The sequence below is a fragment of the Harpia harpyja genome, chromosome 10, assembly GCF_026419915.1.
Source record: "Harpia harpyja isolate bHarHar1 chromosome 10, bHarHar1 primary haplotype, whole genome shotgun sequence".
Taxonomy (NCBI): domain Eukaryota; kingdom Metazoa; phylum Chordata; class Aves; order Accipitriformes; family Accipitridae; genus Harpia; species Harpia harpyja.
Window position 1 is genome coordinate 41,329,835 of NC_068949.1, and position 17,909 is coordinate 41,347,743.

A 17,909-nucleotide genomic window follows, 5' to 3' on the forward strand; every position below is an offset into this window, starting at 1 on the left:
GTATGACAGCCCAACACATGCAGAAACTCTAAAGCATCCAGTCTCCACTGGGATTTTAACTAACATTACTCACCATGTATTGGCTAAACGCAATTCAGAAAATGCCCTTTTCTTTTCTGAAAAGGCCATTGTAGAGGCTATGCAAAACTGGAAACATGATGTTAAGACAAGGCTGCCTCATCGGCAACCTCTGAGCCACAAAGAGCCTGTCAGCAATTCTGCCCCTCTTTTCCAGTGCAGACTGTTAGTCAAATGAATTATTCCATCAATAATCCATCCACCCCTTACCATCTTGCTTCCAGAAATCACCCACATCCCACAAGAACACAGCCAGCACAAAAGAGAAGCTGTAGGAGAGGCAACCCGCAGCACTCTGCGGCCATGTCCTGGTAGCAGTAGCTCCCAGCACTACTTATTTTCCTCAGGGACCCTTAATGACTCCTCTGCATGTGCAACAGGTACGATCACACCACGCAGAGGATCACCCGCCAGCTGTGACATACGGTCTTCCCTGTCACAACAGCCTGTGAAAAGCTTAACACCACTGCAACCAGATGTAGATTCCAGGCTCTCAGGCCACACCAAGGGGTACCATAACAGCTACCACATGAAAGAGATTAGAGTCAGATGACCAACAATGAGATTATCCTTTTTTAGGGTAAAGATTTCACGTTCAAATTCAGCCCAAAGGCAGCATTTCAGAAATCTTTACAATTGCAATACAAAAGCTTAACTGAGGGATAACTTCCATATTGAAAGAAGTGACCATGCTTTTAAAATTAGTATTATACTAAAAATTATTAATATTATTATATTAAAATTGCCACCAATATTTCATGTACTTTCACACAAAACTGTAGAAACGAATAAGAATTTACCTTCAGTTTTTGGCACGAGAGCTGTAGCATTGTATAAATGCATCAGAAGTAAAATGAGGGAGATTGCTTTACTTCTTGTACATACTTACTGCACTTCCTTACAGAAATGTAATATTAAGTTCACAGCAAGACAAAAAAGAGAAATTACTACATAATTTCACATCCTCTAATGACACTGCTTTTCTAATCTGAAGTTAGTCAAAATCTAAAACACAGAAAGCTCCCAAACAGATGAAAAGCTCACCTACAAAATGTCATTCTTTATAGACGACCAGAAGAATTGGTACTTTTTTTTCCTTTTTAAATCATCGGACAGTTATACAATTTTCTTTAAGCCTACAAAATAATGACACAACAATATACTGAACATATTTCCAATGCCAGTTAGACCTGTGGCAAACAGTCTACAAAAGCGTAAAAATACAGTCTTAAGCAAGTCATTTACAGGGGTGTATTCACAAAGTGTAAACAACATCAGTTGTGTTACAACGAGATGACCTGCAGAAACGAAGAAATGTAAAAACAATACCTAGGGTGTTTTTCTTGGGTCTTAAACTGGTTTCCCACTGCCGCACAAGAGACAAGGTTAAGCCTTAACCTAACTCGGTAACTAGCACTCCTGCAGCACCAGCCAGAGCTGTACCCAGCTCTTAGTCTTGCAGAACCAGGGAGTCCAACTCCCTGAGCTGGACCCAATGATCCTTATGGCTCCCTTTCAATTTGAGATATTCTATGATTCTATGAACCATACCTCAAGCTACATAAAGCCTGAGTCACCACATCCTATGGAAGAAAGGGAAAACTGGATGTACATTTTATTCTGCACACAAAAGTACCCTGGAACTGGAAACTGGTCCCAATGTCTGATGAGATTCAACCACCTTGACCTATCTGACTGCAATCTAAATAGCTTACAGAAAACTATCAGCTGTAGATATGTATTCTCAACAACCAAACTAAAAAAAAATTAATATAATGAAAATCAATGCAGCTTTCAGGAAAAAATAAGAAAACAAGTAACACGCAGAACCTCTTAATTTATACACTGTAATTCCATAAATTGGGAAGAGTATAGGGAATAAAAAGAAACAATTATTGATTTACCAGCCAAGATAAAAAGGAGGACTTCAACATCATGTGAAAACATGACAGTATATTCCAATTACTACCAGAAATTTGACTACCTGGCTTAGGTGGTGCATGAACAATTTTAGCCGAATGTGATGGTTCTCCAGGGACTGTTGTGTCTTTATGTGCACAGATCTGAAGAGAACCCGATTCCACCTGCTGCGCATTCACCTCTTCTTTTGTTTCTCCTATGTCCTTATCTTCATTCTCCACCCTCTCTGTGTGATCCACACTCAAGGGAGTCAGTTCAGACTGACTGACATGAGATTCACTTTTGTATGCAAAATCGCACGTGACCGCATCCTCTATGTGGGAATCCATAGGCTCTTCTGTAAATAATTAAAAAACCGCATGAGTGAATTTCTCTCTGTGTAACTGCAGCTCACACTTTGCACAATTAACATTAATATTAACTCATTTCCATTTTTACAACTGTTTCCCAACAGATAAAGTGACTGTTTGCAATAGTCTGAAAACAGAAAGCTTCCTCTGTGACCCTGAATTACTAGCACCAACTTATTTATGAGAACAGTTTTATTTTCTCCACTAAAATGGGGGAGTCAACTGTTCTCATGCCATAACTTCAAACAAACAACAAAAAAAAGATCCAAAAAACCTAACACACAAGAGGCAAATTATAGTGATTCAGAACCAAAACAAGTTCCACCACAACAGAGAATAGCTAGTTTTGGTGTTGGATAAATGGGGTGTGACTGTTCAATCACCTGGAAGAAAAACTCTCCTTTCTTTGCTTGCTCTTCTTCTTCCCTGCCACCCACTCTCCTGCTTAGTCCTCTCTAGATTATCACTTTTATGACAGAGGTGAAAACAGGGTCTAATTCTCTACGGCACCCAGCTAGAAAGTAAGCATGTGCCCAGAGATGAAAAAGAAAATAAGTTGGTCTACGCAAAAAGTAAGGAAACATATTCTTCAATAGAGCAAGTCAGCTGCACAATTTGGTCTCTGGGCTACACAGCGCTCTTGATTCAAAACACACTTTAAAGACACAACCTAGCCAGACCTTTAAAAAGGGGTCTATATACAAAAATCAAAGCATATTAGCCATTTGATCACTCAAGCAGGTACTTGATCCTCCTTTCAAACATCAGCATTGGTTTTCAAACACAACAAATTTCTAACCTTCACTCACTCCTTTCGAAACATCGCCTTTGGAAATAAATTTCAACATTTTCTTCAGAACTTTCTTGTGAGATTTGGAGGTCTGAAAATGCAAAGCCTGGCACCTTAAAAACAAAAAATTATGACCATTTCCTTTGTGAAAAGTTATTTCAGAAAAAAATGTTAAGGAACCACTTTAAAAAATTACACTGTATATGTATTTTCTAATTATTTCTTAAGCTTCCCTATATTAAGTGGTCAATTATTTTATTAACACTTTTGAGTTAATAAAATTATCTTGCCTTGTACTGCATAGTATCATTCTTTATGGCATGTTTTGTGTGTATATCACTATAATCACTAAAATATGTCAAGGTGACCTCAAGCACTGCATAAAAAAGCTTTCTTAGGAGGTTAATACACTAGAATTTTTCATTTATCCATCTTATAGATACAGCATTGATACTAACTACTAATGCCAGAAAAGCATATCTAGAATTATTCATACTTATTCAACTGACAGCCGCTCTTACGTGGGCTACTAAAGCAGTGATTGTGGGATACAGTCATACTGGGTCACCTGCAACCCATGACCAAGAGAGCAATCATAGGACTCTTGCTTTGGATTGCAACCCAGAAGCAAAAGGCAAGGGTACACACTTAGATTGCTTACAGGAAAACACCACAGAGCTGCTGATGTGCCTATGCACAAACCCAGCAGCATATACTTAGCATTCAAAGTATCATTAAAAGTAGATAAACTTTTCAAATATTATGTATTTAAAACAGTAAACACAAATGGTTGAACATAACTGAAGCAGTCAAATCACTTACAGTAGTATATTTTGAGCTTCTTACCTTATCGTGTATTGAGGACAACACGTTTGATTCATGATAGGTTTGTAGACATATTTTCCACTTCTAAAAATAATAATAAACACGTATTGATTTTTTGTTGCTTATACTACAAAATAAATGGAAAACCAACCTTTTTTGTTAAAATAATACCAAAATATTACATGAGTAACAAAAGTCAAGGAGCAAGTTCTTCAGTTTTTTACTGCTGTACTAAAATACTATCCTTCTAAAACAACTGAATATTTTCCTGTTCGACAAGTGTCACATTACAAAAAGTCGCAGAGCATCGGACAAATAGTTCTATTTCAATTACTTATGGAAACTAGTTAACTGTTTTCACAGACCTAAATTTTAAATCTGGATTCTAAATTGTATCTAAACTGACAACACGGCTTTGTATTTTCTTTTTAAATTTACCTTCGCCATCCTCTGTCTATGAGATCCTGGTAATCTTGAACTGTCATTGAATGTGCCCACATACCTGAAATAAATGATACAGTAACACACTTGACTGACCAGTTATGCTTTAAAATACAACAAGCTCTACAGAAGTGTAAGTGTAAATACGAGTCACTAATGGTGACTTTCGAATAGATGCCTTTCAAGGATTTAGCATATTCATAAATCTGATAAATTACAGATTTCAACACCCACACTAAGTGTAAAAAAACAAACCCAACATAAATCTTGGGATGCAATCGACTATATTGCTCTGACAGTACAAGTAGAAGTTTACCTCTCCACCTGCTATCTTTCCCAGGGATACACCAACAAAATAACATAAAACTGCTCCTTAATTCTCTTAAAATCAGTCACAAACACCAGGACGGAAGAACTCTTCCGAGAGGCGCTGAAGCTGACGCAGACCGTTCCCAGGGACCCCTCGGAGAGCAACTGCCCGGGCATACCCGAGCCGAGCAGGGCGCAGGGACTGTCACCTCTTCACCGGGCAAAAGAATCAAGAGTCCGCTTGCCCTTGAGCTGGCCTAAGCGAAACTTGTCCAGCCACAGCTTTAGAGCCATCGAGCCCTGCCAGGCAGGCACGCTCTGCTCTTACCTACGGCTTAACCCGGACTGTTGCCGAGCTGGAGGGTCAGGCAGGGCAGCTGCACCTGAGAAGGGAAACTGTACCGAGAGAACACTTCGGGCGAGATCCTGACTGCGTCCTTAGGTTGGACGCGGATATTACGACAGTAATAATTAAAGCATTTCATCCTTTACAAAGCTCTCCCGTTATTCCTGACGGTTTGCCCTTAGACTGGAGGAGTGCTCCTACAAAACCCTGAGGCGAGGTCTCCCGGTGAGCCCACGGCCTCCGGCCCCACACCCACCCCGTCTCGCTTCGCAGGCCGCCCCCCGCCAGCCCAGGGTAAGGGGTTTCGGGCACTTTCCGGAGGGAAGGGCAGCTGCCCGCTCCCGGCAGGACGGAGGCGGGAAGGGCGAAGGCTGCTGCCAAACCGCCGCCTTTACCCGCCGCTCCCAGGCCTCCCTCAGCCCCGCCGGCACCGGCTGGGAGCAGCCCCGTAGCCTCCGGCCGCACCGGCGCGGCCCGGCCCGCTCACGGTTCCCCTCACAGCCCGCCCTGCCCCCGGGCCGCACCATGGGAGAGGTTGCCGGTCTCGTTCTTGCAGTAGCCGCAGCGGTAGCCATCCTCTCCGCCGAAGTACTCGACGATGCTGGCAGAGCTGCCGGCCGCCGCCATCTCCCCCGCTGACCCCCTCGCCCTGCCCGGCCGCCCGCCTCAGGACGGCACCCTGCCCGCCGCACCGGGACGCCCGGAAACAGCCGCCGCCATCTTTGCTACGGGCAGCGCCCACAGGAAACGGCCGCCCCGCCATCTTTACCCCGGCAAGCTCCCCCATCTTTAGTGAGGGCGGCCGCGCTCCCCGGCCCCCGGCTCCCACCACAGGAGCCCGGGCAGCCCCCCCCCCCCACACACACCTCCTCCCGCTTACCGGCGGAGACCTTCCCCCGCTCCGAGGCGCAGTAGCCGCAGCGGTAGCCCTCCTTCCAGCCCTTGTACTCCACCACGGCGGCGGGCATGGCGCCGGGCGGCCCCGCTGGCCGGCAGCGGCCCTGCCCGTCAGCGCCCCGCCCGGGCCGAGGCGGCGGAGGTTGCCGCCTTCAGAGGTGCGGGCTGGGCCCCCGCCTGCTGGAGACAGGCACGAACGGAGCTCTCGGTGCTGTTGCGGATGACCAAAGAGGATCCAGCTATGTTTTCGCGTACCCTCAGAGCCTGACCACGTTTCATCAGCCCCCAGAAACATGCTCTAACGGGGGTGGTAGCAGCAGGACAGAACAGCGCTCGGTCCCTACCACCTCAGCTGCTTGATTAGAAACCCTGCCTAATGACAAAAGGAAGGACGAAATCCTAAAAACCTCCAGAGGCCGCGGTGCTCCAAAGAGCATCTTCTGGAGATGGAGCTAGACTTTATTTATTTTGAAGAAAATAATGTCATGGCCTAATAAAGCTGTCCTGCCCAAGTTACAAAACCAAATACACTTAGGAAAAAAGGAAGGAGGAATTTTTATCTGTAATTCAGATCAAATTTCCAAACTCGAACCTTGATTTCCGGAAGACTAAGACCAGGAAGACAATATCAATTTTTCCTGCAGCACCCAAGATCATCTAGATAACAAGATTATCACAGCAGAGATGGTTAACCATGTAAATCGCACTTGCAGGCTGCTGTTGGGGAGAGATGAGGGATGACTGATGGGGGATAGCAGTTGCTTTTATGAAAGCTTATATAAAGTTTACTGACGCTTAGAAAGTAGGAAACAAAACCATAATAAATAGGAAGTATATGGCAATAACCCTGTGACAGGTATAAACAAGACAGCTTATATAAAGTGTCAAGATATTTTGATAAAAATAAATTTAATTTTACAATATATACATATAAAAATCTTCTCTGAAGGAAGCATTTTAAAATATTTTCTTTAAGGCACCTGGGGTAAAAGAAAAGAGAAAACAATAAGACAACATGCATTAAGATTTGGAACTTACCAAACAATTGTGACAATAAAAGAATTCAATCCTGTCATTTAAAGGATTTTAGAGGGAACCAGGCTGTCACCCTTCCCGCTTCCCTAAGTCCTTCTTCAGACTACTCTATTAACAACATCAGCTGTCAGCAGGTTAAAAAAAAAAAAAAAGTACAAAAACTAAGCTATGACTCTTCACAGCATTGCATTCCGAGTATAAAGTTCCAAAAATTAACTCAAGTGTATCACTTAACTGACCATCAAATGTAAAAATAATTTTTTTTCAGTTAATTACCACATAGAAGACTAGATTACATTTTGTTCCATAAAGAGATCAAGAATATAGAGATGTTCCAGATGTTATACAGTTACCCTGCTTATAGTTTTTCTACACTTTTAAGTCACAGGTAGTTTCCCTGCAGTTCTTCCACATGCATAAGGAACTCATGCACTGTATCCTTATTTAGTTTGATTTATTAAAAGAACTTACTTGAGGAATTAAGCTATCTCCATTTCTTCTTCATTTCTATGATGAGGAGGGCTAATCATAGGTTCTGTTATTTCATATGTTTCTACGATTTCCTGGTTAGATATGACAAGAGTATGTAAGTTACAAGAGCTGAACTATTTCAATTTAATTGCAGTTACCACCAGGTAAGTAATAAAGTTTTTCATACTAAAGCACTATTTCAAATTACTAAATTTCTTCTGCACGTTCTGAGTGAGGGACAAAGAAGAGTGGTATGTGCTAAAAACTACTTTTTGTCTAAGATTTATTACAAACAGCAAACAGTGAGGAAATTGCATGGAGAACTTCCCCTCTAGAAGCAAGTATCATACATAAGGGAAGAAACAGACTCTGTATTTATGCAGTCCTCATATAAAACAGTAAAGGCAAGTCACTGCACAACTTAAAAGCACTTAAACTGACCAGGCTTCAACGATCAAAGATGAAATTGCTATCCCAATTCTCAGTTTTCTTGCAGTTAAAAGCATTAATTAGATTTGTGATTGTCCTGGAATCCATAAAATTAAGTGTAGTGGTAATATATACAGGAACACCTATCCTTATCAGAGTACATAACAGCACAGCCCTCACATGCATTCTTACACTTAAGAAAAAAAAATAATAATCAAAAGTATCAAGTGCTATCTATTATACCTTCCATTCCTGATGGTTCAGAGATATGACAACCTGGTTCCGTGCTCCAGTACTACGGTCAGCCTCCCCTCCCACGTTGTCTTTTGAAGGCTCTGTTTGAAACATAGTGTTTTCATAGTCTTTATACTTGTAAAGTCAGCTTCCTCCAGGAACACAAAAGCTTCACAAAAAGCAGATCAATTATACATGCTCCACTAAGCTATCTATCAATAGCCTGTACTATATACTTCTTAAGAAATTACTTTAGTCTTACCTCCTAAAATTTTAAAGACTAACGTTTCTCAGAGTCCCAGAAGGACCTAAGTATTTAATCCTTTATGAAATCCCACCAAAGCCTTAATCCCATTGATATCCTGTGGGAATGAAAGCCAAAGACCTTGTACATAGGATGGCATTTCCTTTTCAACTGTTTTGAAGTTGCAGCACTTCCCAACTCAGATAGACAAAGAAGACTTCTTGCACACAAAAATATCTTCTCTCAGCAAAGCGTAACAATGTTCATATACTTACTAGAGAAAGTATCACTTAAAAGGAAAGGTAATAACCTTTTATTTCTATTAGTAGGTTTAATTTGTATAGATCAGCATAATGGCCTTTTTCCATATTTTAATATTTAAGGAGACTCAATCCTTTCAGTTCCTCTCATAAATCTCTTCATGCCTTCAATTACATTCACTGCATATCCCTGAATCTCTACTCTTGCAGCTAAAAATATACCAAAAACTTTGTGAACACGTAAGAGGTAGCTACTTTTCAATGTTGTAACAAAAAATTATTATAGTCTTCCAAAACTAGATTTTACCTATTATTGGCAATTTATCGTCATCCAGCTTTAATCTTGCAAAACCATCCTAAAAGACAGTAGGATTTAAAATTTCAGAATTTAGAGCTATCTAATTAGGATAATGCACTGAGATTTCATATTTTTAATTAATATATTACATAATCATAAACAGATACATAGATTGATAAAGCATCTTAATTGGCATACCAAATAAGAAATATTATTTAAATATAGCACTTATTCATAAAGAATGCAGCTGATATATGACAGTTGGTAACTGTTGGATTAAAAAAAAATTGTTTTATTAAAAATCATTTAGTCATTAAATATACTTGAGTTAACACTTTGTAAACACATCACTATTCATTATAAACCTGAATTTAGTCAAAATATGTTTGTAAGTTTTTCTCTTTTCCCAAATTAATTTTATTTATTAGACAAGCTAAGTATAGTTTGAAATCCAAATCTACAGATTCAAAAAAACCAGAAAACACTGCAGTGACATACTTTCCTACAACCTCAATAACTCTTCTATACTCTATGACTACTCTTCTATAATCTAAGATAATGTGAGCTAGGATTCCTTTTTGAAAAGTGCATTGACAGCAAAAATTTCACAATTGTTTTGCTGGTAAATTGACTGTAATAGAAAAATCTAATTAAAAATATTAGTCTGTCAACTCTGTTTTCTTTTTTATTCAATTACCAAAATATCATAGACTGTTTGTAGAAAACAAATTAGGATTCCCAGTATTTCAATCCTAATCTGTCAATATCGAAGCCATAAAAACAACAAATCAATATTTCTAGGTAATTCCAGTATCTAAAATAAGATTTTAAGAAATACGTCATGCCTTACCCTTATAATGAAAGACACATGGAAGATGTTTTCCACAGTACGTGCAAAAGAGTTTGGATCAATCACAAGATCAAAGAAGGAAATAGGTGTATCAGCTAGAGATGCAAAAATAGGTTTGTTAATAAAAAAAACCAAAACCCAAACAAAAAGGTGGTAGACACAGAGCTAATATACCTAAACACAAACTTAAGTCAATACTCCTTTTAAAAGCTAACTGAATGTTTATGTCAATTTAGTTACAATGCTGAATTCCCAGTGGCCTGCAGAAAGAAACAAAGTTTCTAGAGAATGTTATTTTCTGCCATCTTGTGCCACAGGCATACACATACAGAGTGACCACTTAATTGCCTTCTAAACACTGGCATGCTCTACTAAGACGGAGAGGGTAGAATTTCAGTTTACTTTGCAATCAAACAGCAACTGATTAGTGCTCAAAAAAAATACAGTCAGTATATATCCCTCAATATAAAGATTTCTACTTGCGACCTCCACCTAATTTTGTTTCTATAGTTTAATCACTCTCAACTGTAGAAGATTTAAGAGTATTCATTTTCTCAAATTAACGCTTTAAAAGCTTAATTGAATCACACTTACGGTCATTTTTAAAATGAGTTTGCAATAATCCCAAGATCCTCTCTACTTCTTTTTCTGTAGCTTCCTGATGAGACTCCTCCATTTTTTTTAACTGGAAAAAAGAAACACAGCTTCACCTCAAATAATCACTGTTGTTAAGACAAGAATATGAAAAGGGCGTTTTATGAACACGTAACATGAAAGATAATTTTTTCTCTCTATGCCACACATGCACAGTTACAGACACACTTATGCAAACATGAGACAACTTACAAAATGCTTTAGGAATTAATTCCCATCTTACAGTATCAAACTGAAAGGCCACAGTTTGTATGTTTTGAGCCTATTTACTGGTCTATGCTTACTTTCCAATAGTTCTGTGGAATTGGGTTACCCCTAGTGATACATAGTCTGTGAGTTTACTGAAGTTTATTTATAAGCATAGAAGGGCAGTTCATCAAGATCCTAACTTTTTTTCAGAAAAGGCACCTAAGTTTACGTGTAAGAAACATCATGGCCTGAAGTTTGACACGGTCAAAGGACACGATTATTGTGATTTTACAGATTTGTTCATTATCTGTAAAGCAGGGTACTCCAAATCGTCCTTCAAGCACTGTAATCAGCAGAGTACCAAATTCACTTTTTAAGTACAGTCTTCAGTAACATGTTTGCTGTTCCTGTTAGCTAACACTTTCCCTTTGACCACCTTGCAATAAAGCAAGCTACAGAAACTTTCACACACAACTGTATCTCTAACACAGACTGACATGTATGCTGATCATCAGTGTTTACCTAAGCAAACCACAAAGAGCAGTCCCTCACTTCTGGTAGCAACTCTCTCAAACCCTTCAGCTCCTCTTCTTCCCAGTACAAACTGTATCAGAATAATTTCTATCACTATTTGGATTATTGTGAAGTAGGCTGTATTTAGAAAGACATATGCAACATTTTGCCTCTACGTACTGGCATTATCAGCCAGAGGTTCCCCGTAACAACATGGTTTATTTTTTCAAAGTTTCAAATGTAAGCCTCTCTAAGTATACTTAGACTTTTGCCTTTCTGCCAGAGTAAGACAGAAAGAGGGAAACAGAAAGCAGGGAAAATAGCGGTTAAATGAGCTAATTAGTTTGCTGTTGCTAACCACATTTCTGTGCAAATGCCACACAGTTAGACACTTTTTAAATAAAAGTTGAAAACAGGCTAATGTAAAGAAGTTTCTTTTTTGTTTCCTTTCAAAGCAAGAGCATCAGAGCAAATAAGCTAATCTGAACTTGAAATCAGTCTGTAAATCCTGTTTCCTTCCACTCAGTGAAATACTGCAGTCCACACAAAACAAATCAAGCAGCCTAATAATGAAATCTGAATCCTTTAGTATTACACAGTTCATCAGTACAAAACCCAAAACAACATGAACAGAGATATTTAGAAGTCACTTGTAATAACTATGCCACAACAAATTGTTAATACAGATAACACTTCACAAACCTGAGCAGGCATTGCCCGTTTTTCTTCTCCTCCTGTAGCCTTTTTCTGCCTCTCAATCCGTTGCCTTGGTACAGGAGGATCAGACTTGAAAGATCCTAACCTAACCGATATAAAGAGAACATATATATGGAAATATATTTTACATTGTATGATAAGAAATCTACATACTGAGCAGTTGATCTCCTCCTGATAGAAGTGCAAAGTAATGACTGATATCTAAAAATATCACGATACCACATTTAGAGATTTCTATAAAGAACCATCCCCAAAAGTTGCTCCCAATATGTCAGCAGCCTCATACCAGAATTAACAACAGATGTATAAAATTTGATGCAACTACTCCAACTTTTTTTTTTTAAACTGAAAGCTTTAAATCTACTTTTCTTAAAGCTAGTTAAGAAATTAAACAGAATATATGGTTCATATCCTCAAATATCTCCATTTGAATTTATAATAAACTTTTCTGCCTGAAAACTCTCTCCATACAATATTTCTCTCTTTTTCATCTATTGTTTAGTTTCTGTAAGTTCAGGTTTGCAGTAAGCTTTTTTTTTTAACAAAAAAAAAAAGCCACACATTTTTAAAATATAGTCAATCAATAGAACATTCAGTACACTAAGAAGAGATCCAAAGCTTCTCATTAAACAATGTGAGCATAATATACGTGCTAGATTTACGCACTTTCTTGAAGTGCTTACCTCTCTCTATTGACTTTATAAGGAACTTAGGCTCCTAACTTTGGTTGCCCTGAATCTCCACCAAGTTAGATGCCTAAACGAGAGAGTGTGAATTGAGACTCAACTCAAGTTAGTTCAGCCGGTAGCCAAAAAATCTGCAGCACCTATTTTTCCTTAAATTGGGTGAGTTGTGACTGCTCAATTTCAGAAGTCACAGACTGACCATGAAAAAAAACTAAACTCAGGCCTCAGATAGGAACAGATGGAGTCAGAAATAAGTGGTTCTTTTCCTAAACTGAGAACTACACTTTATTATTTAAAATTAACACTCTGCAAATATTCACACATCCTCCATCAAAAGAAGCCCATCATTACTTAAGATGTCAAAACGCAACTAATGAGAAAAAGTCTTTCTTGCAGTCAGTTTTGTCTTAAGATGATAAAAATGATTGAAAAATATACTTATCATTTAGAGCTTACAGCTTTAAAGTGCAAACATAAGTTTGAAATATCTCAATTAGCTATCCAACGTTAAATATCGGATATTGCACGATCAAATGATTATATGCAATAACTTTGTTACAATTACAGTGATACTTATTGGAGGGTGGATCAAGTGTAAAAGCATAGACAACTGAATAATATTCTATCAGCTCTACTGTTGATAATTTAATTGAACTAGATCCTGCTATTCTAGGCTGACTTGATGAGAGATTTAAATTGCAGCATTGTCTATAAGCCAGGTGACTAAGGGTCATTTGACAGCAGCTAAAAAGGCTCCTACTAAATGGGTTGCCTACGCATAAGGAGAGATGACGTTGCTTCTACATAAGGCCACTTGCCAGTAATCAGGTGATTTCTTTTGAAGGCAGAGCCAGAAAGCAAGATTCTAAAAGACAACCCATTAACACAGACGTACAACGAAGAACTGTTGGCCTCTTCATGACAATACAATCATCAGATAAAAGATATAGACCCTGAAGGACTGACCTTCCATAACTGTCTGGGAAAGAAAGAAAGAAAAAAGAAAAAAACCAAAAGGTTCCTCTATTCATGATTCTGGCTGCAGCTTTGCACAGGGAGAGAAAGATGAGGGAAGAGTCAGCTTTTAAAGGTAAGAGGATCACTTCTACTGGTTTTGGCCTAGAACAGGTAAATCAAGAATACCTTGCTATCTCTACTAGATACAAGTGATATTATTTTGTAGCCAAGCCAAATCAAAATCAAAGAGAGAAATATGGAATATTTTGGAGACAAAGCATTCACTGTACCATAAGAACAGAGACCACACAGAAGTTCTTGTTGACACTGTGTGACCCCAGATTAAACTCTATTCAAGACCAGGGCATTAAAGATAAGAATCAATTAAGGCTATTAGCTTGTGCTGCAGTATATACTATTTCCTTAAATAAACTTACATATAGTGAAAAGAAGGTGCTCTTCTGAAGTATTTTTCTGTTTCTTCTCCCAGTTTATGCCAGGCATTACTAGGTAAATAGCCACCTGAAGTGCCCTCAGAATCACTATCATTTTCTTCTACTTCTATGCGATTTATACCCATGAAGGTTAGCTACAAAAGAAGAAAAGCTGCAATGAAAATTCACTTAGAGAAAGATCAGTAAATACATTAACGGTGAAATACTGTATTGCGGTGTTTGTCCTGCTAGATTAGTATTTAATATCACTGCATAAGAACCTTGACTTTCCTGAATATACTGTGAAAACAGGAAAACACTCACATACAGACTTCTTGTGTTCAGCAAGCATCAGCAAGGAATGAAAAAAAAAAGCTATAGGTAAATAAAACTGCCTATATTCCAACAGAATTTCAATGACGTATGAAGTAGCAAAGCATTACTTAAATTGCACTATAAAGCCAAGATGTCTCACAGTTTCTGAACACCACACACTTCCAGGAAGGCTAGCTCCTCAAATACCATAAAACAACTTATTTGGCCCAATCCTGCATCCACCAATCCAGACTTCCCCAGGAAAAACTTAAATAAAACAATTGAAATTCATGGGGTTTTATACTGCAGAGCTCTAGACTTGACCAAAGGCTCAGACTCCTTATTAATCTGCTGTAACATAAAAGAAAATTTTCAGGGAGAAAAAAAAAGTCTGCTTCAAAGCTTTTCTGAACTGACTCTTCCACTCAGTCACAGTACAGAGACAAACACGTCAAGTCTAAAAGCGTGCAAGTAATCCAAAGTCCCATTTCATGTCAGTGACACAGAGCCTTGAGAACTCCATCCTAAAACATGTAAGGCAGTGGACAGGATAAAGAAACTACTTAGCTACTGAGAAACTACAAAACAGTGGGTATAAAAAAAGTGCACAAGACTACCCTAAGAGCACAAACTGACTGAACTGTGATAAAGTAGCAGCAGTGCAACAATGCGGGGGTAGGGGTGACTGCGTGTCTGCATTTTAAGTTAGATTTTCCCCTATGCATAATGGAAATGCTTAATACACAGTTTAAAACAATGAACAACACTAACCAGAAAGTTAATCGAAGAAATTCATAGGAAGAGTGTTAAATTCCATCAGATCTGTCATGTCCTGCTGACAATCTCAGGCTTTTATTTTATGATTCTGTAACAAACAGGGCAAACCTCTAGCAAAATTATTGGCAAATTCAGAGTCAGGAACTTACCAAGTCTTCCGCAAATGCTAGTGAATCAAATGCTGTCATCTCAGAGCGCAACTCATTGGCCTTCTCCTTTCCTAGATTTGATGCTAGGACCAGAAATTGGGCATCCAGCGCAGCCTCTCGTGCACAGGAAACTGTTACAGAAAAGATTTTTATGTTAATATTATGAAATTGTAAAAAAATAATAAAATTTAGCATATAGACTATCCTGGGTATTGAGCTTTGTAAATCATTTTATTGCAATGACCTCTAACACACTTACTTATATAATCCTTACAATAATATTTGCATTTAAAAAAAAAAAAAGGAGAGGATGACACTGACAAAGGCAAGCATGGAAAAATAACACATTATCTTAAAGAATAAAACACATTTTTCATCGATACGTTTTCCATCTCTCCAAGTGAAACGCACCCCTCTACACTCATATCTTTTATAAATGTACTACTTACATATATTGTTCTACAAAGTCAAGATAAAGCACGGAGTATTTCTAAGTGCAAATAAACACTAAAGTAATGGTATTTATTTCCCCATATCACCTTATTCAAACAATTCCTCTTCAACTAAGCATATCAAATTTTACTTTAATAATTCTGATAATGTACATGGACTTCAATTTCATTCTCTTGCCCTTTTTTGTTTATAAGGCATCATCGCCTCACACTTGGCCAACTGTCAAGCAAACACCTCTAATAAGGACCACAGAACTTGTTTTACCTCCACTAAACAGTTTATTGGCTTCTTCCAAGGCTTCCGTCAGTCTGTTGCTTTTTGAACTCAGCATATCCTCACGATTTTCTGTGGGATAGGGACACAAATGAAATCCTAAATTACTTAAATATAGAAGCGTCAAGAAATACATACTTACACCTTAATCAAAACTGGCTGGTTCATAGCCCATCATACACACAAAAATACAGAATATACTTACAGTACATTAATTGCAAGAGTACATAGGCTCCGTTTTTATTAATGCTTATGCACCAACTCAGTTTGAAGTAGTAATTTTCCATTTACTTCAGTGGAATAAGATTTATATGGTTGAATTTACGCTAGCACATCCCAGATTGCTCTTGGTTCCAGTAAAATATCTGTATCTGTGGCAAAGCAGCTACCAGATACCATGGTTTTCTGTATGTTATTCATCTTACCCATAAGTTATTAAGGATTTTCACAAAAGAAACCAAACAACCCCCAAAAATGTATGCTTGGTGATTTCCGAAGATCACCATGTCAAACGCAGTTACTTATACGTAACAGTACACATATGAGTAACGAGGCTTTCAGATGTTCAATTCTGAACAGCTACTCATAGCACTGCTTTTAAGGACCTACACCATACTTGATGCACTGACATTACCACTGTTGTTGTTCTGCATAAACACAGACTGGATCATCCATAAACCGCGTTGTATTCTCTCATAAACAACCCTACAAATTTAGCATGTATGCAGAAAACAACCAACAGCACGTGTTGCTAAATTTGACAGCACTTACTCAAACAACCATTGTTATGCTTTCATGAGGAAAACAGCACACTCCATACACGGGAGAAGTACTGACACACCTACCTAGAGAGATGCTAAAAATCCCATGGCACTTTCTGGAAAGCCTAAGAATAACCTTCTGGTATGGGCAGATACTGGTTCCTGCCGTTTCAAATGAAAGCTCAAACACCACGAAGGCAAAATTAAAGGCTTTCAGTACACCTCCGGGTCTAAAGCTGATAGTTCCCCTGCACCAATGCAGTCACACACGTGAAGTGCCGGTAAATCCCTCACAACCTTGCCGTCCCTGGGCATGCAAGTGCTTCCAGGGAGACCAATTTCGATCTAACCACAGGCCCAAGATTTCAGCAGTCCGAGGAACTCACGAATGCCCACGAAAGCTTTAGCAGTTCCTCAAAAAAATACGTTCAAGCTACCAGCCCGGCACCTAAACGGCTGCCCCGGCCCCCCCTCGCAGCCCCCATCTCCCCCGGGATAAAGAGGCATCCCCGCCGGAGGAGAAGCGGGCCGGCCGCCCCGGGGCCGGGCAGAGGCCGGCGGCCCTGAGGCTCCTGAGGCAGCCGCACCCCGGCCTTACGCTGCACGGTGTAGATGAGCTCCCGGTACTGGTTCCGGATTATCCTCCTGCTGCGGTCATCGCCGGCGCCCTCGGCGCTCTCCGGCGGCCTGGGCGACTCGCCCGCCGCCTCCGGCTCCTCTCCCTCCTCCCCGGAGGCCGGCGGGCGAGGGCGGCTCGACGGGCGTTGCTGCTGGTCGTGCCGAGGCACGGCGCCGTTGCCCGAGGTGGACGGCAGCGAGAGGCTGCCGCTCTCCGCGCCCGAGCTCTGCGAGGAGGAGAGATCATGGCTTCCGCTCGCCTCCGACATCGCTGGTCGGCGCCCCGGGCCTCCACCAGCCGCCACGGAAGAGGGGCGGGAGGCCGCCGCCGCCGCCGCCCCGGGAGGCCGCCGCCCGGGCAGCCCGGCCCCGCCAACGGCGCGGAAACGCCGTTACCAGCCACAACGGCGGCCCGAGAGGGCCAAACCCGCGGGGAGGGGACGGGGCGGAGCGGAGTGGCGGGAGGGGACCGAAGCCGCCACAGCCCGCCCCGGAGCGGGCGCTGCGGCCGCCCGGGGAGGTCGCTGCCGGGACGGGAGACGGGCAAAACCCGCGGTGCCATAAGCGGGCGGGAGGGCGGCAGCAGCGGGAGGCCGCTGGGGCGGGCGGGCTCAGTCAGTCACTCCCTCCCTCCCT

General features: G+C 40.5%; 2 protein-coding genes across 10 annotated transcripts in view; both read right to left on the bottom strand.

Annotated features, from left to right (window-relative positions):
• Window positions 1-6,074, bottom strand: part of ATE1 (arginyltransferase 1) — an 85,738-nt gene extending 79,664 nt beyond the window's left edge. For 3 of the 7 annotated variants that reach the window (XM_052798345.1, XM_052798342.1, XM_052798343.1), the window contains exons 1-5: window positions 5,584-5,721; window positions 4,402-4,465; window positions 3,985-4,047; window positions 3,148-3,251; window positions 2,063-2,335 (exon numbers count right to left, since the gene is read on the bottom strand). In XM_052798345.1, coding sequence (XP_052654305.1) covers window positions 2,063-2,335; window positions 3,148-3,251; window positions 3,985-4,047; window positions 4,402-4,465; window positions 5,584-5,686 — 607 coding nt within the window. In that variant the 5' untranslated portion in view covers window positions 5,687-5,721. Of the gene's footprint in view, window positions 1-2,062; window positions 2,336-3,147; window positions 3,252-3,984; window positions 4,048-4,401; window positions 4,466-5,583; window positions 5,747-5,939 lie in introns of those variants that run through there. The other 4 variants (XM_052798346.1, XM_052798349.1, XM_052798344.1 and 1 more) reach the window with 3 other exon arrangements.
• Window positions 6,075-6,353: 279 nt separating this feature from the next.
• Window positions 6,354-17,659, bottom strand: NSMCE4A (NSE4 homolog A, SMC5-SMC6 complex component). 3 transcript variants are annotated; one of them, XR_008236826.1, is made up of 11 exons: window positions 17,254-17,659; window positions 15,886-15,966; window positions 15,169-15,299; window positions 13,931-14,082; window positions 11,836-11,935; window positions 10,372-10,462; window positions 9,778-9,872; window positions 8,937-8,985; window positions 8,135-8,294; window positions 7,463-7,554; window positions 6,354-6,936 (listed from the first exon to the last, which is right to left on the bottom strand). XR_008236826.1 is itself a non-coding variant. In XM_052798350.1 (11 exons), the coding sequence occupies exons 1-10, from the start codon at window positions 17,540-17,542 to the stop codon at window positions 7,471-7,473; spliced, it is 1,164 nt and encodes a 387-aa protein (XP_052654310.1). In that variant the 5' UTR covers window positions 17,543-17,659; the 3' UTR covers window positions 6,354-6,936; window positions 7,463-7,470. The 3 variants fall into 3 exon arrangements, 1 of the variants encoding a protein (XP_052654310.1); XM_052798350.1 differs by having other exon boundaries at window positions 8,135-8,226; XR_008236827.1 differs by lacking the exon at window positions 8,937-8,985 and having other exon boundaries at window positions 8,135-8,226.
• Window positions 17,660-17,909: the final 250 nt, after the last annotated feature.